The sequence below is a fragment of the Artemia sp. Qi Xiang Cuo genome, chromosome 6, assembly GCF_049724085.1.
Source record: "Artemia sp. Qi Xiang Cuo chromosome 6, ASM4972408v1, whole genome shotgun sequence".
NCBI classification, from domain to species: domain Eukaryota; kingdom Metazoa; phylum Arthropoda; class Branchiopoda; order Anostraca; family Artemiidae; genus Artemia; species Artemia sp. Qi Xiang Cuo.
The window spans coordinates 30,717,381-30,744,086 of record NC_142799.1 but is presented as its reverse complement, the minus strand read 5'-3'; the positions used below and the strand labels follow the sequence as shown (position 1 = coordinate 30,744,086).

Sequence of the window (26,706 nt, the reverse complement as noted above, 5' to 3'; positions counted from 1 at the left end):
ATCTGATACTTAGATTTTGTCAAGTTTATCTCAAGTATTCGAGAAAGGGATGTTGGTACAGAATTTAATCGATCTGATAGTTAGATTTTGTCAATTTTATCCGATATAGCCGACAAATTATGTTGATAATGCATTTCAAGGATGTTGATAAAGCATTTATTCACTCTGATACTTAGATTTTGTCAATTTTATCCCTTGTATCCGAGAAAGGGATATGGATATGGAATTTAATTACTCTGATACTTAGATTCTGTCAGTTTGATCCGCTATATACGAAAAAAGATGTTGATAATGAATTTATAAGTTCTGATACTTAGATTTTCTCAATTTTACCCCTTGTATCCGAAAAATGGATGTTGATATAGAATTTTAAAATTCTGATACTTAGATTCTGTCAATTTTATCCAACATATCCAACAAAGGATGTTGTTAAAACATTTATTCATTTTGATATTTAGATTTTTGTCAATTTTATTCAACATATCCGAAAAAGGATGCTGAAAAAGCATTTATTCACTCTGATATTTAAATTTTGTTAATTATAATTGTTGTAACTGATAAAAGATGTTGATAAAAAATAAAGATTTCACTCTGGTACTTAGATTTTGTCAATTTTATCCCATGTACCCGAGAAAGGGATGTTGATATAGAATTTAATCAATCTGATACTTAGATTTTGTCAATTTTATCCCATATACCTGAGAAAGGGATGTTGATATAGAATTTAATAAAATCTGTTACTTAGATTTTGTCAATTTTATCCGATATTTTATCCTATGTATTCGAGAAAAGAATGCTGATATAGAATTTAGTCACTCTGATACTTAGATTTTGTCAATTTTATCCGACATATCCAATAAAGGATGTTGTTAAAGCATTTATTCATTCTGAAATTTAAATTTTGTCAATTTTATTTAATGTATCTGACAAAGGATGCTGATAAAAAAATTTATTCACTCTGACACTTAGATTCTGTCAATTTTATCCGACGTATCTGACAAAAGATGTTGATAAATAAAATTTATTCACTCTAACACTTAGATTTTGTAAACTTTTTCCTATGGATCCCAGAAATGGATGTTGGTATAGAATTTAATCATTCTTATACTTAGATTTTGTGAAATTGCTGTATTGTCTGTCTAGGAAGCGACTTCAATCGATAATGAATGTTAATAAATAATTTGTTCAATTTTTTCATAATTTCCTGAATTAAAATTGTGAATGCAAGAGGTTAATTCATGAAAGAGTTTGTACTTACTTACTTACTTACACTGTATTCATTATGCTATTATGACAAAATCAACAACGGATGATTATAAGTAATTTATTCATTCTAATACAAAGATTTTGTCAATGTTACCCCATATGTCTGACAATAGATGTATGCAAATTCCTTTTCTTTCATCTCCGATGTTTTAATAGACATTCTAAACGTTTGATATGCTAGCTTACTCTAAAAATAATGAACACATAACAATGTAATCATAATATATTTTTAATGAAATAATCCTATGTAGAATATTAATACAAAAATATATTATGATACATTATTAATATGAATGATTAACTTTGGACATTTTGAATCTATTCCATAAAATAGTTCACCATGTTCTGTCTTGATATTGTAGCTATTGTCTTCTCTTAGTTCGTAATCAGGAGAATAATCATTATTCCATTTTGAGTCATACACAATTTTTACTGGTGTGTCATCAACAGGCTCAATATGCAGATGCTCAGATGCAGATGCGGATTACTCTTGCCCCAGATGTAACCTAGGTATTGAGGATGTGGCCCATATTCCCACAGAGTGCCAGCAACTTTCTCACTTAGGGGAAATGTATTTGGAGGGTGTTAACTTGGAGTTCCCGGGGATCCTGAAAACGACTGTAAAAAGGACAATCAGGCAGTTTTGTAATTATGTAAATGAAGCGTTGACATCAATGAGTGAAACTTGATATTTATGTAATTTTTATTGTGGAGTGTAATTAAGAATACTGTTCTGTATTGCCTGTTTTTTGGCTTATAATAAATTATTATTATTATTATTATGCTTTTCGTCTTTGGTATTATTTGGTTCATTTACTGTTTGATCAATGGCAGTAAAGTTTGCTGGTGCTTTGTTTTTCATCGATTCATCTTTATATTCCATAGTGATATTTTCTGCCAATGCCCTTTTTATTTTTCTGGCAATTTCACTGTCTATTATCACATTATTTTTACACAGGTAACAGTTTCGGCACGTAGACAAGATATGGCTTATGATATTAGTAGAAGAGTAAGCCTTTCTTTTTTTGACCTTCCGTTGAATGCTAATACCTGAAATCTGACGATTGGATGTATCAGTAGGTAATGTTTTACCTGCAACAGTAGCAAGGAGTTGTCCTCTATCATCAACGATTATTTTTATGTTGGCATTCTCTTTGAGTGCAATCATCTCTGGAGATCTCAATCTCGCATAACCACCAACATAAGAGTTGAATTTTTTCGGTATTCCAAAGAAATTTAATTCCTTACTGCCATGACAATGCATGCATACATTTCCAATAGTGCTACCACTTGTACTTGTTTCATAGTTTAAATACTTCTCCTTGTCGGCATTCAATGCTACAGTAACATTGTCATGTGAACACACTTTATTAAAATGCTCCATCTTCACTTTTTTTTAAGATATGACTTGTGTTTATCGTTCCACTGCGTAAAAAATATTGATTTAATACATGCAATAAACTAGGTAGTGTCAACAGCCGGACATAGAATACCAGTGGGAAAACCACATCGTGTCTCGGAGCAATCATAGAGTACAATTGTTAGAGCTGTAAGCATATTTTATCATTTTAAAATACGTACAAAAAAAATAAATAAAAAAATAAATAAAGTTGAATAATTTCGAAGTTTAAAAAAAAATAGTTTGTTTTTATTAAAAAAATATTGAATTAGAACCATCAGTCCTCATCATTATGAGTATCCAAAAATGGACTTAATTTTCTAATTTTAACTAGAAAATTGTATTTTATATAGTATTCTTACAATAAACTGTACTTTAAGGGCAAAAATCCTTATTAGTTTATATTTACAGAAATAGATTTATTTTTCGATCCAAAAATGGACTCAAGTTTCACATTTGAACGAACGAATTGTATTTTCCATAATTTTCTGACAAAAAACTAGAGTTTACGGTCAAAAACCCCTTATTAGCTCAGATTTTACGGAGAAAGTTTAATTTTTCGATCCAAAAATGGACTTAAGTTTCACATTTGAACCAGAAAATTGTATTTTCCATAATTTCCTTACAAAAAAACTAGAGTTTACAGCCAAAAACCCTTATTAGCTCGGATTTTACCGAAATAGTTTATTTTTCGATCCATAACTGGACTTAAGTTTCACCTATGAGCTAACGAATTGTATTTTCCATAATTTTCTTACAAAAAACTAGAGTTTATGGTCAAAAACCCTTATTAGCTCAGATTTTACGGAAATAGTTTTATTTTTCGATCCAAAATGGACTTAATTTTCACATTTGAACCAGAGAATTGTATTTTCCATAATTTTCTTTCAAAAAACTAGAGTTTACGGTCAAAAACCCTTATTAGCTCATATTTTACGGAAATAGTTTTATTTTTCAATCCAAAAATGGACTTAAGTTTCACATTTGAATCAGAGAATTGTGTTTTCCATAATTTTCTAACAAAAAACTAGAGTTTACGGTCAAAAACCCTTATTAGCTCAGATTTTACGGAAATAGTTTATTTTTTGATCCAAAAATGGACTTAAGTTTCACCTATGAGCCAAAGAATTGTATTTTCCATAATTTTCTTACAAAAAACTAGAATTTACGGTCAAAAACCCCTATTAGCTCAGATTTTACGGAAATAGTTTTATTTTTCGATCAAAAATGGACTTAAGTTTCACATTTGAACTAGAGAATTGTATTTCCTACAATTTTCTTTCAACAAACTATAGTTTATGGTCAAAAACTCTGATTAGCTCATATTTTACGGAAATAGTTTGATTTTTCGATCGAAAAATGGAGCTAAGTTTAAAAATTGGACCAGAGAACTGTATTTTACATAATGTTCTTTCAAAAAACTAGAGTTTACGGTCAAAAGCCCTTATTAGCTCAGATTTTACAGAAATAGTTTATTTTTCGATGCAAAAATAGACTTAAGTTTCACATTTGAACCAGAGAATTGTATTTTCCATAATTTTCTTACAAAAAACTAGAGTTTACGGTCAAAAACGCTTATTAGCTCAGATTTTAGAGAAACAGTTTATTTTTCGATCCATAACTGGACTTAAGTTTCACCTATGAGCCAACGAATTGTATTTTCCATAATTTTCTTACAAAAAACTAGAGTTTACGGTCAAAAACCCTTATTAGCTCAGATTTTACGGAAATAGTTTTATTTTTTGATCCAAAATGGACTTAAGTTCACATTTGAACCAGAAAATTGTATTTTCCATAATTTTCTTACAAAAAAACTAGATTTTACGGTCAAAAACCCTTATTAGCTCAGATTTTACGGAAATAGTTTTATTTTTCGATCCAAAAATGGACTTAAGTTTCACATTTGAACCAACAAATTGTATTTTCCATAATTTTCTTGCAAAAAACTAGAGTTTATGGTCAAAAACCCTTATTAGCTCAGATTTTACGGAAATAGTTTTATTTTTCGATCCAAAATAGACTTAAGTTTCACATTTGAACCATACAATTGTATTTTCCATAATTTTCTTACAAAAAACTAGAGTTTACGGTCATAAACCCTTATTAGCTCAGATTTTAGGCTAGCAATTCGCCCCCCACTATCACACTATAACTACGCTAAGACACCCTTCTGTCATCACCCCATTCCCCCAAAACATTTTTCAGCCATTTCTAGTTAAAATTTTTATTTCAACTCATTCATTCGGATTTTTTTGCAAGTAATTCGGCCCACAGTACAGCATTATAAGTACTCTAAGACGCCGCGCTACCATCACCCCATCCCCCCAAAATAATTTTTCAGACAATTTTTTTTGTTAAAAATTTTTATTTCAAGTCATTCATTTGGGTTTTTCGGAAGCAATTCGTGCAACAGTATAGCACTATAACAACTCTAAGACATCCTTCTACCATCGCCCCATTCCCCCCAGAACACGCTTCAGACATTTTTAGTTAAAAATTTGTTTCAAGTGATCCATTCGGGTTTTTCGCAAGCAATTTGACCCAAAACACAGCACTGTAGCTACTCCAAGACACCCCCTGGCATTAACCCATCCCCCCAAAAATATTTTTTCAGAGATTTCTTGTTAAAAATTTTTATTTTCAAGTCATCCACTCGGGTGACTTTCAGACATTTTTCGTTAAAAATTTTATTTCAACTCATTCATTCGGGTTTTTCGCAAGCAATTCGACCCACAGTAGAGCACTATAGCTACTCTAAGACACCCCGCTGACATCACCCCATCTCACCAAAAATATTTTTTCAGAGATTTTTGTTAAAAAATTTTATTTTCAAGTCATCCACTCGGGTTTTTTGTAAGCAATATGCCCCCAAACTATCACACTATAACTACTCTATGACAGCCGGCTGCCCGCGCACGCTCGCGCCCCCCCACTATTTGTTCCGAGATTTCTAGTTAAAAACGTTATTTCAACTCATTCATTTGGGTTTTTCGCTAGTAATGCACCCCCCACTATCCCACTATAACTACGCTAAGACACCCTCTGTCATCGCCCATCTCCCCCAAAACAATTTTCAGCCATTTCTAGTTAAAAACTTTATTTCAACTCATTCATTCGGGTTTTTTCGCAAGCAAATCGACCCACAGTAAAGCACTATAAGTACTCTAAGACACCCCGCTGCCTTCACCCCTCCAATTGTGTATTATACAGAACACATCGAAGAAGTAAAGCTATCTGTTATTAAAAATTTTTTTCTTGCCATCTACATCTCTCTTAGTATCAACTTTTTAGTATACTATAACGTTGAACTCTATTTTAAATTGACAACACTGGTCAAACGTCACTTGCGTATTATACAAAACACATCGAAGAAGTAAAGCTAGGTCAACTCATAAGTTCAATGGGTTTATTAACAAGTTCAATGGGTTTATTAACACATGAAAATAATAAATCACACATAATCAAAATACTCAGTCCATTCCTGGACGCCGAGAAATTAGATTGATATAATAAGACCATTTTATCATCGTTAACCATTTCCATAGATTGATATTGTTCCAAATTTATAATAAATAAGCTATGAGTTAGCATGCTCTTCGGGGTTACCTTAACTGCTCATCAGTTTAAGCCTTTTTCTCCATCTTCATACGATCCAATCACTAATTAGAATCATTCACGCTCCTATTATTCAAACATTAATTAATATCGTTCATAGAGTCCAATTCGCAAATGCTAAACCCTTTTTTTAGAGCTACGATCGCAATGAATGGTACTTGTTATCGGCAAAAATGTCAATTGCCAAAAAAAACTAAAAAAAAACAAAACACGCCATGCTGAATTTGCTTCAAAAACCCATCTGGTTGAAAACGTGTTTGTTCACTTTATAGGTTTGGTCGCTTTTTGCAATGTGCACATCAAACTGTACTATATATTCTTGTACATGCTAGAGATAAGACAAATTACGCAATCACTGGTGAAATCTTTATATCACTGTCCTTGGTAAGTCAATGTACCGGTTAGACTGCACTGTATATTCATGCCTCAGGCAAGAGGTAAGACAAATTACGCAATCACTGGTGAAACCTTTAACACTATTACTACTCATGTCCCTTTAATTTGATTGTGTTTTGCTGCTTGTATTATTTTCCACATCAAAAGGCGGAACAACGACAGCGATTCTACCAGCAACTGCATAGTAGTGCCAACTTTGTCCTCTGCAAGTTCCCGAACGCCGGTATTTCCTAGTAGGTGATGCTAATGATCAAAAGTTAAATTTCCTTTGTATTTCCCTCGACTTAAAACAGATAGTAAAAATACCAAAAACCAAAGGAAATTCTACCCTTGATTTGATTTGCACGAATATGTACGCGTTTTACAGCTTACCTGTCCCTTTGCTCCCGTTAGGGGGAAGCTACCATTTTTGTTTATTAATGAGGCCTCTCTCCAGCTTTAACCATACTTTTTCTGTTACTGAATTCTCTTATCACCCAATTTCCAATGATGGCCTCTTTGAATTTGGATCTTGGATTACAAATGAAGATCAGCTGGCTCTCAAGGGGAACAATGACAATGATGTTAAAGTCTCTTACTTCCAAAACCTGACCAAATCAAAATACATAGATTCCTTCCCTGAGAGAAAAAAAACATGTTCTAATGACAAACCGTACATTACTAGCCAATTGAAAAAGCTAATTAGAGTTAAAATGAATCTACTTAAGAGTGGTAAACACTGCGTAAACACTTCAAAAAAGAAATTCGTAAATCTGCTTCTTCATATCATAAATGTTAAGTCAGAGATTTATTTTCTACGAAGCCAAAACAATGGCATAATATAATAAATTAAATTTGCGGAAAAACACATAATAATACAGATTTTCATTTCCAAGAAGAGCCCTTGGTTACAGCCAACGATCTGAACAAATTTCTTTTCTCCATAGCTCAGAGCCTCCCTCCACTCTCTTTCGATACTCCTTATGACTTGTGCTCTCTCAATTTCCCCGTTATTTCAACCTCAGATGTGGCGACAAAAATAAGAACATTAAAAAGTGCAGTACTTGCACTTTGCACGATAATTCGGAAATTTACACTCTACATCTAACACCTACTATCTTGTTCACCTTATGAACACAATTAAATAATAATAGAAAAAAAATTAACTGAAAGTAAGGAGCGATATTATAACTGAAAACGAACAGAAATTATTCCGTATATGAAAGGGGCTGTCCCCTCCTCAACGCCTCAATCTTTACGCTAAAGATTGACTCTGTCTCACAAATTTATTTCTTAAAACAGTAAAAAACTTTAGCGTAAAGAGCGAGGCGTTGAGGACGGGACAGCCCCTTTCATATACGAAATAATTTCTGTTCGTTTTAAGTTTTAATGTCGCTCCTTACTTTCCAGTTAAAAAAACTTTTTTTTTTTTTTATTTAATTTCAGAACGTTTTTTTTAAATAATGCTGGGAAATCCGGCGGCCACCGTCATAGAAATGTCCCTTTACCCATGACAATATCCTCCATGGAAATATCCTCCCACGTAGCCCCCTCCCCTGACCCCCCCTCCTCCCCACGAGAAGAAATCCCTCCTGAAAACGTCTGCATACTTCCAAGTAACAAATACTACATGTAAACAATGGGCAAAGTTCACAACTTGGAGCCCTTTCCCCGGGGACTGTGGAAGATTAAGTCATCTTCAAAGACATATTTATCAGGTTTTCGCCAATGCTGAACAAAATGGCTGTCTAAAAATTTTGATCGGGTGACTTTGGAAAAAAATGAGCGTGGGAGAGGGCCTAGTTGCCCTCCAATTTTTTTGGTCACTTAAAAAGGGCACTACAACTTTTAGTTTCTGTTTGAATGAGCCCTCTCGCGATATGTTATGACCACTGGATCGATACGATCACCCCTGGAAAAAAAAACAAATAAACAAGTATCCGTGATCTTTCTTCGGGCAAAAAATACAAAATTCCACATTTTTGCAGGTGGGAGCGAGTAAACTCTACAGTAGGGTTCTGTGATATGCTGAATATGATGATTTGATTTCATTAAGATTCTATCACTTTTAGGGGGATTTTCCCCTTTTTTCAAAAATAAGGCAGTTTTTTCAGGCTCATAACTTTTGATTGGTAAGATTAACACTTGATGAAACTTTAATATTTGAAATCAGCATAAAAATCCGATTCTTTTGATGTATCTACTGGTATAAAAATTCCGTTTCTTAGAGTTTTGGTTACTATTGAGCCGGGTCGCTCCTTACTTACAGTTTGTTACCACGTAACCAGTTTACCACGTTACCAGTAAAAACCGAATACCTGGCTCAATGCTATCACAGTGGACTTGCAAAAAGCTTTTGATCTATTCAACCACAATACATAGGTAGAAAAACTATGCCATGACTTTCATGTTGACCCATACTTTATTAGAACAATTGCGTCTTTCCTTTCTAGTGGAACGCAAGTCGTCAAATACCTGAATGTCTATTCTGATCTCCTCCCAATCTATAATGGCGTGTCCTAGGAAACTCTCTTAGGCCCAATTTTATTTCTTGCAATGATAAACATCCGTGTCGATTTCCCGGATAGATGGAAATTTGTTGATGATCTGACTGTCTTAGAGACACGTTTCAAAAATTTAAAAAGTAGCCCAATGGGCATCTTGGAATTCATATCAGCTTGGAATCTTGGAATCGACATTAGCTATTACTATTGATATGAGAGTCGACCCCTTAAAGTCAAGGGTTTTAACTATTAATTTCCTTAAAACTCCTCGTTCTTTCTCCTGCCCAATCCCCCTGTAATGTCTGTCACCAATATCCAATTACTGGGTATTACCATCTCAAGCGACTTAAAATGGGATTGCCATATTAATGATATTTTAAAACGTGCAAATGCTGCATTTTGCTTCCTTAAACTCCTTAAAAAAATTTAAACGTCCTAAATCACATTGTATGAGGATTTTCCTCTCATTTGTACGCCCAACCGTCAAGTACGCCTGTCCTGTTTAGCATCCTGGCATCTCCATTGAATTGTCGGACAGAATAGAAGCAGTCCAAAAAAGGTGTCTAAGAATTATCTTTAATGAGGGTAAAGTGCCTTACATTTCCCTTCTTCGGAGAGCCAATCTAGTTAACCTTAAGGAAAGGAAAGCGAAAATTCCCTTGCGTTTCGCTAACAAAGCCCTTCGTAACCCTCAGACAACTACCCTTTTCCCTAGTCAATATTTACCCCTTTGAACCCACCTCCCACGTTCTGGTTCAACAAAAATCCCCTTTCTTGCCCCAATAAAAGTTTCTAATGAAAGATATAGAAAAACTTTCATCCCTTACATAGTTGACATATTCAATCAGTGAATCTCCCCCCCCCCTCTTTATCTCCCTTTTCACCTTATATTTTAAATGTTTCGATTTGCAAATTTCAAGCTTTCTATTTTTTGGTAGCATAACTGAATTGTTTTTGTTTAAATTATTTTATTTCCTTTTTAATTTATGAGTTTTCTTTGTTTTGACATTTTGCTGATTCGGCATTGATCTTTTATTTTTGATTTTTAATTGTTTTTGACATTTTTAATTATTTTACATTGACCTTTTTATAATCTTTTCGTTGTTGTTTGTTTTCATTTTTCTTTGTTTTATTGACGCTAAAGTGCGAATTCGGCACATTTGGGCAGGTGATAGCTGTTTTTCAGAAATAAATCTTATCTTATATTTTGAAAAATGAAATCTTAAGCATTATTGATCGAGCTTTGATGATGGAGCACAATCGTACCCTATATTATTAAGTTTTTTTTCATACCAGGGTTACCTTTCGTGCACTGCTCGTCCGATATTTCTTTTCTTGCCTTGTCTTTCCTTTTCCTATATGTCGTTTTTGTTGTTTTATTTATTGTTTATTTGATGATTTTGTTCTTTATTGTTCTGTTTTTTTTATTTCTATGGATGACTTTTCGTGAGGAAAGACGAATCTTCCATGGAGAGGGAGGTGGATTTCCTGGGAGTATTTAAAAAACAATCAGAAATTAAATAAAAAAAAGCGATTTTTTCTACTGAAAGTTAGGAGCAACATTTAAACTTAAAACGAACAAAAAATTATTGCATATATGAGGGGGCTACCCAATTCTAAGTAACCCGCTCTTTTTCAACCTCTTGTCCCAATCCTTTAAGAACGATTCCTTAATCACAAAAGCCGTTTAATTAGAATCAGAGCCTTTGTAAAAAGTACTTAAAAACTTTGGCATGAAGAGAGGGGTATTGAGGACAGGGTAGCTTCCTCATATAAGGAATATTTCTGTTCTTTTAAAGTTCTAATGTTGTTCCTTACTTTCAGTAGAAAAAAATTGTCGTTTTATTAAACTGATATAGTAATCTGAAAAATTATATGCTGGACAGTGAACGTTTTTCGCAATAAGGATGACCTTAATTCTCCTAAAGAATTTAAACCATCCCTTTGCTTAAATCAATTTGTAACTGGTCAAAAAGATTGAATGGTTCGTATTCTCATTAATACGAACCATTCAATTAATAAATGCGCTTATAAAGCGATGGACTTATAATTTAGTTGTTATTTTTTCCTTTATATGCAGTGTTTCCTTTTTGCGCACAGCCGACTCGATAACTTGAAACTCAAGGGACCAGAGGAAAAGTTCCATTTACCGAGATGTTAAAAATAACAAGAGTTCAAATAATCAAGAAAGAACAAAGAAGAATCTCCAATAAACAAGTGCATTATTGAAAATATATAACATATATTTGTGCTTACATAAATATAAACTCTTATTTTACTTCTTAGTCACATATTTATATGGAGTATGTTAAAACCATTCGGGCGAAAGAATCATTTCGCAAAGTAGTTTTTTTTTTTTTTTTTTTTTTTTTTTTTTTTTTTTTGATGGATCGACTTCCATCTTACACATTTTCAATGATGACGAGAGCTTTTCTACCCTCCTCCCCCTCATCTTGAAAAGTCAACAATTATGCATCAGTTAAAGAATCATGGACAGCAATTTCTTCATCCATGTAAACGAAATTCTCACATGTAAAATTATCACAGTTTGGTAGAAATAACGACTCTGTGTCTAGGGGTATACAATCATGCATCCCGTTAAATATCGTAACTCTGATAACCGTGCGGGGTATTCTGTTTCCTTAGCAAACCCACTTCTTTTAGCGGTTATGTAGAATTGTAGAACTGACATTTTCCCACGCCTTATCAATCATAATTATAAAGGTCAAAACTGTTATTTTCACATTCTCACTTTTATCAATGTTATCCAGTATAGCTTATATATTTTCATAGGTTATGGCCAAGCAAGATGCCCTCGTTACAAATTCAAGTTATCGAAGTGTTTCTTTTTCAATTTATGAAGTTTTTTTCAAGGAACCGCAAAAAATCAAATTATTGAGAGAATCAAATTATCGAGTTATCGAGAGCCAGCTATATTTTCCTAGGTTAATTTTCTTTTTGTGTTGTTCGAGTTCTTATTTACTGTAGATATAGAATACCGTGCCAGGTTTCCTGTTCAGTCACTATATCTGTCTATCTGTTGTTACCAGTGCGATAGCCACAACAAACAAAAAGAAATGCAATACTCAGCAATCGGGATTTCCGGAAACAAATCAACCATTTCTCAGCGAGCAATTGCTCGAGCAAAGCAATCGGAAATGCTAGAAAAGAGAAAGAAGAGCAACTTTTCCTCAACAGCTGCTTCAGTTATAAAACAAAAAAACAGAAAAAAAACAATTCTTCAATTCCTCTCAATTTTCCTATTCACTGGCTTTAAAAGTTCGCTGTCAAATGTACGGACGTCTGCACAATTTATCAGATAAAGGTTCTTTATCCAACAATAGACTTTATTTTGCTGATAAAATACAAAAACAATATATCTTTGAACTTCCATTACACTCCATTTCTCAAGATCAGTCAAGAAATTTAACCTTTATCAGAATTTCTGGATTTAATTCTCATCTAAGGGAACGGCAATAAATCTCAAATTACACAAAAAGAAGCAACTACATTGAAGAAAACCTTCACAAAACATAGAACTAGAAAGTTTGGTCACTAGATAATAGGCATTACCTTCATCTTCTTTTTGACTACATTTACTTACATTTACTACATTTACTGGTAGCGGCTTTCAAAATACGTACACAATTTTCTACGCTAAATAGTTAGGTTACGTTATGTTAAGCACAACCTTTCACACTTAAACAGGTCCTTTCGCACTGAGGTAACGTAAAAATCATCACACTGATCATGAGCAAACTATTCAAAAACTAAAAACGTGGAATGGAGATTCAAGCTCTAATCAAGCGTGAAACACTCCATGGGAAAAGCTCATTAGTTTATTTTCAAAATGTATTGATATATCATGCAGAAACTCCATTTCATTGCTACTATATTCGCTATGTAACATAACCTTAAGCAGCGTAAAATTCGATGAAGAGCTCGAATCTAGTTGTCACTGCCTACCTTACGGACAAATTTACTCCACATGACTTCCTCCGGCTTAAGTTATGCTAGTGTGAAAGGTTCTACGGCATAGTTTGAAAAAAAAAACACTCGTCTCACTTTCCTTAGCGTCCTCGGTGTTAAACAACTTTTCTAATTAGTTTATGATAGCAGAGACAAGTTGAACGTTTAAGGCATAAGAAATCAATCTTTCTTTTTGTATTTTGTGATTAATGATAATGTGATGAAGGAGGGAGAATAATATGGAGGAATATATTAAAACGCTTTCTTTTGTGACATATAACATTATTTATAAGATAACGTCAATTCTAATATTGTTTTCATTTGATTATTTTAATGATTTTTTCCTCGCTTTGCTTTCTGATGAATTTTAAATTTTGATCAAAATGGCCGTTCAGAAGTCAATTGAATTACATTCTTTAGTAAACCTGAAATAGCAACAAGAGAAGTAACCACAATCAACTATCATAGGCAGTGCGCTAGCGCTGCCTAAGTAAAGAACGATGTGGGCACAATGTGTTTTTTTTTTCTCCACCCGGGCACTTCGTATCGAAGGATTTGTCGTAAAAACTTCAAAAAAGGCTCATTCGATTGGAAATTCAAAGGGCTAGCGCCCTTTTGAATAGTCGAAAGTGATTGGAGGGCAACTAGCCCCCCCAGGCCCATCATTCTCCCAAATACATCCAATCAAAATTTTGAGATAGCCATTTTGTTCAGCGTAGTTGATTTCCAGATAGAAAATATCTTTTTGTGGAGGACACTCCCCCATAACCCTCGGGGCAAGGGTTTTAAGTTATGCCCTGGGGGCATATAAGGTTTTTATAGAAGGCGTTGTCGTAGAAACTTCAAAAAAGGCTCATTCGATTCAAAATTCAAAGGGATAGTCCCTTTTTAATAGTCGAAAATGATTGGAGGGCAACTAGCCCCCCCAAGCCCATCATTCTCCCAAATACACCCAATCAAAATTTTTAAATAGCCATTTTGTTCAGCGTAGTTGATTTCCAGATAGAAAATATCTTTTTGAGGAGGACACTCCCCCACAACCCTCAGGGCAATGGTTGTAAGTTATGCCCTGGGGGCAAGTAAAGGTTTTTATAGAAGCCGTTTTCGTAGAAACTTCAAAAAAAGCTCATTCGATTGAAGATTCAAAGGCCTGATTCCCATTTTAACAGTCAAAAGTGATTGGAGAGCAACTAGCCCCCCCCCACGCCCATCGTTCTCCCAAATACATACAATAAAAATTTTAAGATAGCCGTTTTGTTCAGCGCAGTTGATTTTCAGATGGAAGATATCTTTTTGAGGAGGACACTCCCCCGCAACCCTCGGGGCAAGGGTTTTAAGTTATGCCCTGGGGGCATATACGGTTTTTATAGAAGGCGTTGTCGTAGAAACTTCAAAAAAGGCTCATTCGATTGAAAATTCAAAGGGATAGTACCCATTTTAATAGTTGAAAGTGATTGGAGGGCAACTAGCCCCCCCCCCCCGCGCCCATCGTTCCTCCAAATACATACAATCAAAATTTCGAGATATCCATTTTGTCCAGCGTAGTTGATTTCCAGATACAAAATATGTTTTTGAGGAGGACACTTCCCTACAAGTCTCGGGGCAAGGGTTTTAAGTTATGCCCTGGGGGTATATAAGGTTTTTATAGAAGGCGTTGTCGTAGAAACTTCAAGAAAGGCTCATTCGATTGAAAATTCAAAGGGCTAGTACCCTTTTCTAATAGTCGAAAGTGATTAGAGGGCAACTAGCCACCTCCACGCCCGTTATTCCCCCAAACACATCCAATCAAAATTTTGAGATAGCCATTTTGTTCAGCGTACTTGGTTTCCCGATAGAAAATATGTTTTTGAGGAGGACACTCCCCCACAACCCTCAGGGCAGGGGTTTTAAGTTATGCCCTAGGGGCATGTAAGGTTTTTACAGAAGACGTTGTCGTAGAAACTTCAATACAGGATCATTCGATTGAAAATTCAAAGGGCTAGTGCCCTTTTTAATAGTCGAAAGTGATTGGAGGGGAACTAGCTCCCTCCCTCCGCCCGTCATTCCTCCAAATACATGCAATCAAAATTTTGAGATAGCCATTTTGTTCAGCGTAGTTGATTTCTAGATAGAAAATATGTTTTTGAGGAGGACACTCCCCCGCAACCTTCAGGGAAAAGGTTTTAAGCTACGCCCTGGGGGCATATAAGGTTTTTATAGAAGGCGTTGTCGTAGATACTTCAAAACAGGCTCATTCAATTGGAAATTCAAAGCGCTTGTACCCTTTTTAATAGTCGAAAGTGATTGGAGGGCAACTAGCCCCTCCCCCACGCCCATAATTCCTCCACACACATCCCATCAAAATTTTGAGAAAGCCATTTTGTTCAGCGTAGTTAATTTCCAGGTAGAAGATATGTTTTTGAGGAGGAAACTCCCCCACAACCCTCAGGGCAAAGGTTTTAAGTTATGCCCTGGGGGCACATAAGGTTTTTTATAGAAGGCGTTGTCGTAGAAACTTAAAAACAGGCTCATCCGAATGGAAATTCAAAGGTCGAGTGCCCTTTTTAATAGTTGAAAGTGATTGGAGTGCAACTAGCCCCCCCCCCTAACGCCCTTCATCCTCCCAAACACATCAAATAAACATTGTGAGATAGCTATTTTGTTCAGTGTAGTAGACTACAAGATCGACAATATGTTTTGGAGGAGTACATTCCCGCAGATCCCTCAGGGCATGGTCTTTAAGTTATGCCCTAGGGGCATATAGGGTCTTTATAGAACGCGTTGTCGTAGAAACTTCAATAAAAGCTCATTCGACTGGAAATTCAAAGGGCTAGTGCCCTTTTTAATGTTCGTAAGTAATTGGAGGGCAACTAGCCCCCCCCCCCACACCCATTATTCCCCCAAACACATTTAATAAAAATTTAGAAATAACCATTTTGTTCAGGGTAGTTGATTTCCAGATAGAAAACATACTTTTTAGGAGGACACTCACCCACAACCCTCAGGGCAAGGATTATAAGTTATGCCCTGGGGGCATATAAGGTTTTTATTAAAATCTGTGTCGTAGAAACTTGAAAAAGGACTCATTCGATTTGACCATTTTTCAAAGGACTAGTACCATTTTTAATAGTCAAAAGTGATTTGAGGGCAACTAACCCCCCTCTCTCGCCCACCTTTTCCCAAAACACATCCAATAAAAATTTTTAGATAGCCATTTTATTCAATGTATTTAAAAGTTTTGGAAATTAGATCTTTAAGGATGACAAGCCCTCCCCCCACAGCCCTAAGGGCAGGGGTTGTAAGTTATGCCCTGGGGGAATATAAAGTTTTTATTGAAAGCGTTGTCGTAGAAACTTCAAAAGGGCTCATTCAACTGGAAATTGAAAGGGCTAATGCCTTTTTTAATAGTTCACAGTGTTTTTATAGCGACTAACGCCTCTCTCACGCCCACCATTTCCCAAAGCACATCCAATCAAAATTATGAGATATCCATGGTGTTCAACGTAGTTGAACATTCTAGAAATTAGGGCATTTAGGATGATAGCCCCATCAGAGCCCTCAGTGTAAGGGTTGTAAGTTACGCCCTGGGGACATATAAGGTTTATATAGAAAGTTGTTTTATATGATTTATAGAATAGATTTTAGTCTTCCTCAAATCCAATTTTTATATGTTTAAAAACTAAATTTTGACTTAAGATTAAATTAAAATGCACTGTGATAATGCTAATTCCCATAAGGCATCTCAGCAGTATCCCAAGAACGACTGAGGGTATTATGTTCAAACGTTCGGGGCCACTTCTGCTCTTAAAATTCAACCAAATCCAAATAGCGGAAGTGTATCCAAGCTATCAAAGAAAGTAAACAGACTTTTTTACGAATGGTATCAAGTTTTCCATTACAGGTCAACTAGAGGAGTTATGAAACTAAATTAAACAGTACTATTTGTGTCCAGATTTTTAAAAGGGTGTATGTTGTTAAAAATTGCTGAAAATTTTTCTCCGTCATACAAATAGCGGGCCAAACTATAAAGTCTTAAAAACGAAAAGATTTAAAGTATTATTTTCTTTTTCCCTGAAAAGACTATGTCAATATAAAACGAACAGAAATTAATTAAAAAAAAATTCCACAAAATAAGTTATTCAAAGAAGAGTAAAGAACTCCATTAAACCAAAAATGAACAAAACTAAAATAAAATAATCTACCAAGCGTGAAACTACCACAAGTTAGTATCGATAAATAAATGAAACCCAAAACTAACAGAAATTACAATAATTAACCGAGTCAAACTAAAAAAGAGCAGAGATTATCATAAGTTAGGCTCAAAACCCCTATGCCTTCCCAAGGCCAGAACAAAATTTGCATTTTACTAAAAAAATACAAATGAATGTGCATTGTCAGTTTAATATACATATACTGATATTTAGTAATCACAATGTTAATATTATTGGATTTATTAAGGTTATAAAAGTAAAAACATTTACTTTTTCCTCGGGGGGTATTTTCCGCGGGGGTATTTTCCGGGGGAGGGGGTATTTTCAGGGAGGGTATTTTCCGGGGGGTGTTATTCGCCGGGGGGGGGGGGTAAATGCCTGCCACCAAAATAGAGGACAACCAAAAGAAAACAAATTACAACGTAAACGTTTCACCAGCTATCTAACCTGCACCAAAAGCAATCCCAGTTCTATAGCAGCGCCATAAATGCCCTATGTCGTGAAGAAATTCGTAGCACTTCACAGAGGTTCATAGTAAAAGACCTAACGGCGACTAATTTTTGCAAAGGTCAAACCAAATACCGTATCTACGCCTGAGGGGAAATGGAGCTTCCTTGGACGAATTTGCCGGCCTTTTCCCACCTAACACAATTTTGCACATATGCATATGTATAATATCTGTTAATTAATGCTCCAGATCCAAATATCCCAGCTTTTGTGCATTAAAGACGTTTTTAATGTTACTTAGAAATTTGTAATGGGGAGAACACCCTCCTTCTTGCGTATCAACCTATACCCTATCATTAAAATCAAGATAGCATAGGATATATGAAGCCAGTTTTTACTTAACGCCAAGGATACGGTACACCAATTTACAGTATAATTGTTTTTCTGTTCTTTATTTCTCACAAATAGGAGACAGACATTCCGTAATAGTCTTCAAGCACGCTCCTAGGAATCAGGATAACAAGTTTAGGAACAAGCGAGCAGTTTCAGCTTTCTTCTTTTTCAAAGTAATTTTGATGTCGAGCAACTGTCTCTGGGATCATAGACGCAAATTTTCAACTGTTTAGGAAGGATGTGAGGCGTCTGTGGTGTTGGATGCTAAGGAAAACCATGTGTTTAAGCTGAATTATTTCCATTTTTAACGTTTAATAAATTTTTATCGTCTTCTATAAAGTAAAATATAAGAAAGAAACCGTTCTTAATTTTTGAGAATTAAAAGGTTTTTTTTTGCAAAATCTAGAAAATAGTTTTGACCAAAATGTATTGCGACAGACGAATGCAAACGCAGAAATTAGAGAAGCGGGAATCTTTGCAATTGCTAACCGAGCTACATTATTGCTAGTTATTATTTGTTTTTTCTTTGCTACCAAATTACTAACACGATTCAAGTTAGATTTCTTATTTCAACACATTTTCTAAATATCTAGTAACCAGAATTCGAACGTTGCTAGAACTCCCTAGACTCGAAGCCATCCCTAGCCATGGCAAAAGACTGGACGCAACTTTTAAATATGCTGTAATAGCGAACAAGTGTGTGAATGGGAATTATATTTAGATGGTTGCAAGCTTCAGAGTTTAGAGATTTTTTTTTATCATCCTAATTGCAGGAGAAATTTCAAATCTTAACCTTTCGTTTATCGGCTGTTCATACTAGATGTAAAAGTTTAATTTAAGTCTTAATCCCCACTAGTTCTAATAATTACGATTCGTTCTGAATCATTTTCAGATTTAATCATTCACATAGTTTAAATGCATTCATCATATCAGCTATCCCTAGTATCATATAAGCTGGGAGAAATTGTCACAAAAAAATAAATGATAAATGAGTCAACTTCCCACTCCTATTTAACTTTCATTCCATGTGTTTATTGTAAAGTTTCTAAAGGTTTCTGTAACTTTCCAGAAATAGATTCGGGTGATTGGAATCCTTTCAAAGAAAATCTCTTTTATTGGTGCGAAAGCATTGCATATATTAAATACGCAACCTAACCTAGGTACCTTCCCCCCCTAAACCCCATAAAACAACAGTTTAAATATCGTATATGCAATGAAAACCACGCTATGAATTGCATTACTCTATAGCTGTCTCTTGAATTAACCCGTCAAAAACGGGTTTTTCGTGACTGGTTCCTTGTAAAGGCCCATATGATGGGAAAAGTACCTCCATTCTTGCAATCTACAAATTCTTTCTCACTCTTCATAGTTAAAAAAAAAATTGTACAGCTATTTCAAAATATTTAAACGTTATTCAATATTATTTACCTTTTGCAAATCTGTTTACCAATTTTCAGTCATCCCACCAAATTGGAAGCCAATTTAGTTGTTAATATCAGCATAAAAACCCAACGAAATTTCTCCTATAATAACTTGTAATCTTTTTTTCCTTTTTTTGCGATTTTATAACGTAACAGCCTAAGAACTGAAACACCTGGGAACCAATAATAACCAATAAAAAAGAATTAAGTAATTTAATATAAAATGCTCGCTTTCAAAGAAAACTTCCAGGAAAAAACAAAACACGAATCGAAAAACTCTAAGTCCTTCCGCATTATACATTAAAATGAAGTAAAATTTAATCAAATTTAGAATATATTAGAATGAAACTTCAAAATAATATAGTATCTACTGTATAAAAGAAGAAGTTTTCAAAACACCAAGCCTAGGAAACCTCACCACTTTCGCCAAATTATTTTAGCATAACTTTAACTTACGAATTAACTTACGTAACGAACTTCTATATTCGTATATGTTTTATTACGTATATTAGGGGGTTCACCCACTAGTCAATACCTCGCTCTTTACGCTAAACTTCAAATTTTGTTCCAATTCTTTAAGAATGACCCCTTAATCACAAAGGCCGTTAATTAGAATAAATAGCTCTGATGAAACTACAAAAAAACTTTAGCAACAAGGGCGAGGCATTGACTAGGGGCAAACCCCCTCATATACGTAATAATTTCTGTTTGTTTTAAGTTTAAATGTTGCTCCTTACTTTCAGTTGAAAAAAAACTAGTTTTTTTATTTAATTTCTGATCGTTTTTTAAATAATTCTTGGAAATCCGGCACCCCCTTCATAGAAATGTCACTTCCCCCAAGGAAAAATCCTCCATGGAACGATCCTCCCCTCCAACCCCCTCCTCCCACAACCCCCCCCCCATCAGAAAAAAATCTCTCCTGAAACGTCTTTATACCAATACTATATGTAAACAATGGGCAAAGTTCATAGCTTCCAGCCCTTCCCTCCGGCACTGTGGGGGGTTAAGTCATCCTCAAAGACATAGTTATTAGATTTTTGACTATGCTGAACAAAATGGCTATCTCAAAATTTTGATTGGGATACTTTGGGAAAGAAATGAGCGTGGGAGGGGGCCAAGTTGCCCTCCAATTTTTTTGGTCACTTAAAAAGGGCACTAGAACTTTTAATTTCCGTTCAAATGAGCCCTCTTTTGATATTCTAGGACTACTGGATCGGTATGATCACCCCTGGGGAAATATAAAAAAACAAAAAACAAAAAAAAAAACAAATAAACACGCATCCGTGATTTTTCTTCTGACAAAAAATACACAATTCCACATTTTTGCAGATAGGAGCTTGAAACTTCCGCAGTAGGGTTTTCTAATACGCTGAATCCGATGGTATGATTTTCATTAAAGTTATAGGATTTTTTGGGGGTGTTTCCCCCTTTTTTCGAAAATAAGGTAAATGTTCTCAGGCGCGTAACTTTTGATGGTTAAAACTAAACACAATGAAATATATTATATATTTGAAATCAGCATAAAAACTGATTCTATTGATGTATCTATGGGTATCAAAATTCCGGTTTTTAGAGTTTCGGTTACTATTGAGCCGGGTTGCTCCTTACTTACAGCTCGTTACCACGAACTGTTTGATGAGGCCTTAGAGGTGATACCGATTCTACAAATTAGCAGGATTTTAACTCTTTTCCTACACTTTTCGTACAATTCAATACTTTCGGGATTATAGAATTAATCTACAAAAAGATAATCTACAAAATGGCAAATAAAAACGCCATTTAGTCAGTATTCAAGAACACCTTAAAGTGTTTAAACAAGTTTACTTATTCTTTCACATAGAAATATACACAATAACTGTAGCTAAATATACATAAAAAATAAATACGAAATGTTAAGTATACAGGTAAATGGAGAAACCATAATTGGCAAACTCCTGAACTTACTTTAGAAAAAAACGCATCGGGTGATTAGTTACTAACCTGAAGTAGCCAATAGCACCGCCGATGAAAAGTTGGCAAAATAGCCGAGTGCACGTAGCATCCATATATGCACTGAAAAATAAATGAGAATAGCCATAAAAATACGAAATAGCTAACAAGTATGATACTATCCGAATGCAACAATTCCTCCATCTCGGTCTTTTAGAGAGACGCATTTCACCTCTACCAACAGTTTTTTAAGACACTGTTTTAGCACGCATAAATATATTTCTCCAGAGTAGTTCAAAAGAAATTTTCCGTCAAAAGGTTTGTTTAAACAAGACAACGATTTGATTTAAGGGCATGGTTGGGATTGTGAGTAACCATCTCCCTATACTCAACCTACCCAATTATTCAATGAGTTACAGGAAATCTTTGCAAAACAGCCCCTTTATCGGGGAAGAATGGGATGCTTTCAAATCATGGAATACATACTAACCTACCAGGTTATATACCTACCAGGTTTCGTGAAATGATGTATTTAAAACCTTCCTAGCCTGAAAATGTATTTGTAAGTGCGACTCCCGAGGAGTTTGACAATTCTCAACCCAAATCTGACCTGCTGTAGCATATTCCCTGCGCTGAGTTTAGGTTGCAAATTTCCAAATTTCTTTGGAGGGGAATTTAAACCAATCTTTGAGGAGGGCTCATACGGTCACCCCTTGGGAAGTGTGGAGGGCAGGTAAGGGAAATTACCCTCCTAGCATTTGAAATAGATTTTCTGTATTTTAATTATTTTGAAACTGAAAAAAACCTTACCTCCCCCTACATTTTTATGAATTGGCACCCTCGAGGGTCTCCTGCCTTGTGCAGGTATACTATAGTAATGTGAACTATACTGAAAAAGACTGTGTTTTTTTTTTTTTATGACAATTCCTTTAAAATGTAAATCTCTAGGCGAAGATCTGCCTGCAAACTGAAATCTTGCAATTTAGTAAAAAGTTGAACAATTGTCCAAAAAGAAAGGATATACTTCAATCTAAATGGAGTAAAAAGGTTGAAAATACAACAAAAGGCTTCATTTTATATTCAGATAAACCTTTCCGTAAATTCGAGTAACGTTCCAAATCAGTTCACATCCCTCAAAGACCGAACCTACTTTCCAATTTTGTATCCCCAAGCTTAATTATGGATCTCAGAGTTTGCAATGGGGAATAAAAACAGAAAATCTAACTGAAAACTTTAAATCACTTGTGACAGAATTGTTGACTTTAAATTAAATGGTTGCTAACTTGGGTTTAAACTTAACCTTAAATTTTGTTAAATTGAGGGCACTAGTATTACAACGTAGACTATCGAAAGCTTAAAGATAAAATTTTATGTAAAATTCCAGGCATCAAAAGGAAAATATCTAAATGTAATTTGAATGAATAATACTGTGATAAAGAATTGAAAATAAATACGTTTGACAAACCAAAAGTAACAACAATAGAACATCAAATAAAATACAATTAAATACAGATAAGAAGCCCTAAGATTGAACCTTTCTTTTTCTATTTTTCAAGTGCTACTTCCTTTTCCTTTTTTTACACCTATGGATATTTAACCTAAATCTTTTTCACGAGAACAAAGGTAAAAGGAAAATAATAAGAGGGAAAATATAATTAAGTAGAAAAAAGAAGCCCTAAAGTAAAGCTAACTTTCTTTCCTCTTGTTTTTTTTTTCCGTAACTACGAGCACATCAAAAATCTGGCAGTTGACAACGCTTTTTGCTTTAACTTAAATTATATCTAAGGCTGACTCTAACTTCCATTTCATTTGGTTGGGCCGAATAGATTATTAAATTGACTGGTAACAGGCCAAGAAGCCTTTCTAGGAGACTGTAGCCATTATTATTGTAATTAGTACTTTTTTTTAATGAGTTCTTCCTTAAATAAAACAATGTAAAGCAATAATAGTAAGCGAAATCTATGAGACTTCGAAAATCTTCAAAATCCTCAAAAAATCAGCAAATTTTGGGATGCAATTTGAAGTATCTTTTATCCTTTTTTTTTCCCTGTTTTGAAATACAACCGTTACACAGCCTTGTTTTAAAACGCAATTTTAATGGCATCAGCAATTTTTCTTACATATAATTCTTTAAAATATAAAAATGATAGAAAGATTTTCCATTATGTAGCCAACACATGGTATTATTTTATAAATCTGTTTTTTTTTTTTTTTTTTTTTTTACAGCAAGTTGTTTATTGTGTCGAGCAGGCTTTCTCGGTGACAAGGATGTTTATTTGATAACTTTAGAAAAAAATTGATTGAAAACAAAACTAAAAATCATAAAAACAATTGATTAAGAAAAACATTGGACGAAACTATGCAAAGAAACATTCCACTCTCTCTATCAACGAACTGAGAAGGTCCAGGTTAAAGACACAAATGCCGACAACGCCATCCAACCTAAAAAAAAAACGTTAGAAACTTGCATGCAAACATGGTCTTGTTAGAGAGTCAATGCTAATTAGGTCTTATGGGAGTTCGTTTGCACTGCGTTGAAGTAACATTGTGAGTGGGTAAGCAATTTAGGGATCCAATTGCGTGAACGCTTATTTACGAATGCCGCAAATCTTGAAGGGACTGAATCAGTTGAATTATTCAGGCTTAAAGACAATCTCAACGTTTCAGTAGTTGTTACTATTTCCACTGTTAATTAAATAATCAACTTATCTTATTGAAAAAATTTATTTTATTTAGGAGCCGACATAAAAAGTTGTCTCACCATTTTCCAAAGGATGTTTAAAACCAGATGTTACCATACACGTTATCCCTGACAGGTAGAGGTTATAAGACCTTCATCACTGACAATAGCTTTCTTTCTGACAACTATTTCAGAAACATTAAGCCATATGTTAGAAGGTCTTTATCACTTAATATTCAGAGTACTGCTTCGGGTTGTGAGAGAGGTTAGAAGACCTTTATCACTGACAATAGTGAGTTTCCTTTCTGACAACTATTTCAGACACATGAAGGCATAAGTTAGATGGCCTTTATCAGTTAATATTCAGAGTACTGCTTCAGGTTGTGGGACAATAGATACACATACTGGAAACTGAAAGAGGTCGTCAAAGGGTTTATTTGGGAGGGTAGGAGGTTAAAGCATCAAAACATAAAAAGTTAGCCCAAAATGTCATGTCTTTCCAAGGGTGAACCTTTTAAACCAATACACGACGGGGGTGGAAATCCATCTTCTAAACATCCACTCTCCAGCTGTGTATTGTATATTTTTGATCGTCAATAATAAATTTAAAGCGTAAATAATCTAGACTACCATTATTATCCAGCGCCATACTATACCGTAGTCAAAATAAAAAACAGGTCAGTTTCTTAAACAATGATCTGCGCATTGACTAATTGAATTTAATTTAAAATCTAACGGTTTTTCTACTTATTTATAGACTATGTTTACACATTCAAAAGCTTCGTAACAGCTTCGTAAGTTTTTGGATTTGTCATGTAATTTTGCTCGGAGCCAAGATTCTCAATTTGAGAATTTAAAATGAATTAATAAGAATACATTTAAGAAACTAATTAAGAAGATGAAAAGCCACCGAATTAGTAGAAAAAAAACCGTTCAAAAGCATTCACCCCATACTGCCGGTGGAGTACAACAATAAAGCTTAAAGATGCTACAACTACCATTAGCAAAACATCACAGCCCTAGGCCGGTAAAGGTCAACGCAGTGAATCAAGCACTTATTTCCCTCTTCAGGACCTCCCATGAAGTTACAGCTTTGATCAAGTCTTTTGTTGAGATTCGCTATTCAAGGATGTCTGGCTTTCCAACAGGTCCAAGCTGGATTACCAAAGAGTGTAGCAGCAAAAATAAAATACATTCTACCAAATTAAGATCAGCTCTTTTGTATTTTAGAGTAAGTACACACAGAAACCTGGAAGAGGTAGATAAGGATTTGATAGTTTTTGTAGAAAACGAATCGGTTATGGGAATGTGACCCTGATTCTAACTTTCGCGTTTTCTACATGATTACGTCCAAATTACCTCAGTGCCTTGAACTTTCAGTTTCATATGATCTTCCCGAGTCGTTTTCCCATCCTTCCGCTTTTTCCAACAGTAACCATCTCTCCTATATCGAACTTTCTTCCTTGAATAAAGATGCATTGAACCACTTTTTGGCCTAAAAGATAAGATGTGATGATAAGCTGAATTTTGACAGAATAAGGTATACTCTGTCCAGCAAAACGACAAAGCGACGTCACTACGTGAATTCCAGGTGTTATATATGATTAAAACTAAAACTCGAAATTTTTGCAACAAAATTTAAAAAAAGACCCCCTTGAATACTCATAATTAAAAATGTTAATAGTATTTACTTTAAACTATATTAACAGGGAATGGTCAGACCTAGTATTTTTCAGTATTCAGTATTCAATACAAAAAAAAAACAACAAAAAAACACACAAACAAGCTTAAAGATTTACCCTAGATTGAAGTTCATTTCAAAGGTTGTTCACGTTGTCTTGTTTAATTTTGAGTTTGATTCAATAAAACTTACCATTCCTAACCCGGCATTTGTAAAACTTTCAGCTAAAGAGGTATACACTCATTCAATATCACCTTATGTGCTTATTAATGGCTGGTTCAGTACATGTTCTTCTTTGACTTTTCATGTTTTACGAATTTCAAGTACTTTCAAGAAAACACTGCCTTTTCTCCACAAAAGGCAGCTTATTCTTCACACGAGTATGCTGCCAAAAGCTAAAAGACAACGCTACATTTGATAAGCCCTTCATTTTATAGGTTGGGAACATCTTACTCTTCAAGTACCTCCCAGTTGGTTTTCAGAGTTCAAAGTATCAACATCAAAATTGGATATTGTATGGACATTAATAATTCAGTAAGATAAGATAAGATTTATTGCAAAATACCTGTGGGCCATTGCAACACAGAATACAGTCAAAAAACAAAGCTCAGGAACAAAATGTAACTTTAGATAATAAAAATGAAAAAAAGAAACACACCAAGGTTCAGCATTTGAACCAACAAACACCAATCATAATAAAATTCAAATCCTAAAAACCTGCAACAAGCTATCCCCTCAAACATGATTCTCTATGTTTAATCCCTAAACGAAGAAACTTACACAACTGTTTAATAGCACATGCGTTCCTCTCAGCCATCTGCTCAATTAACCAGCATT

General features: G+C 34.5%; 1 protein-coding gene across 2 annotated transcripts in view; it reads right to left on the bottom strand.

Annotated features, from left to right (window-relative positions):
• Positions 1-25,679, bottom strand: part of Camta (Calmodulin-binding transcription activator) — a 151,044-nt gene extending 125,365 nt beyond the window's left edge. For both annotated transcript variants that reach the window (XM_089090148.1, XM_089090150.1), the window contains exons 1-2: positions 25,548-25,679; positions 21,560-21,631 (exon numbers count right to left, since the gene is read on the bottom strand). In XM_089090148.1, coding sequence (XP_088946274.1) covers positions 21,560-21,631; positions 25,548-25,667 — 192 coding nt within the window. In that variant the 5' untranslated portion in view covers positions 25,668-25,679. The remainder of the gene's footprint in view (positions 1-21,559; positions 21,632-25,547) is intronic.
• Between the last annotated feature and the right edge of the window lie 1,027 nt (positions 25,680-26,706).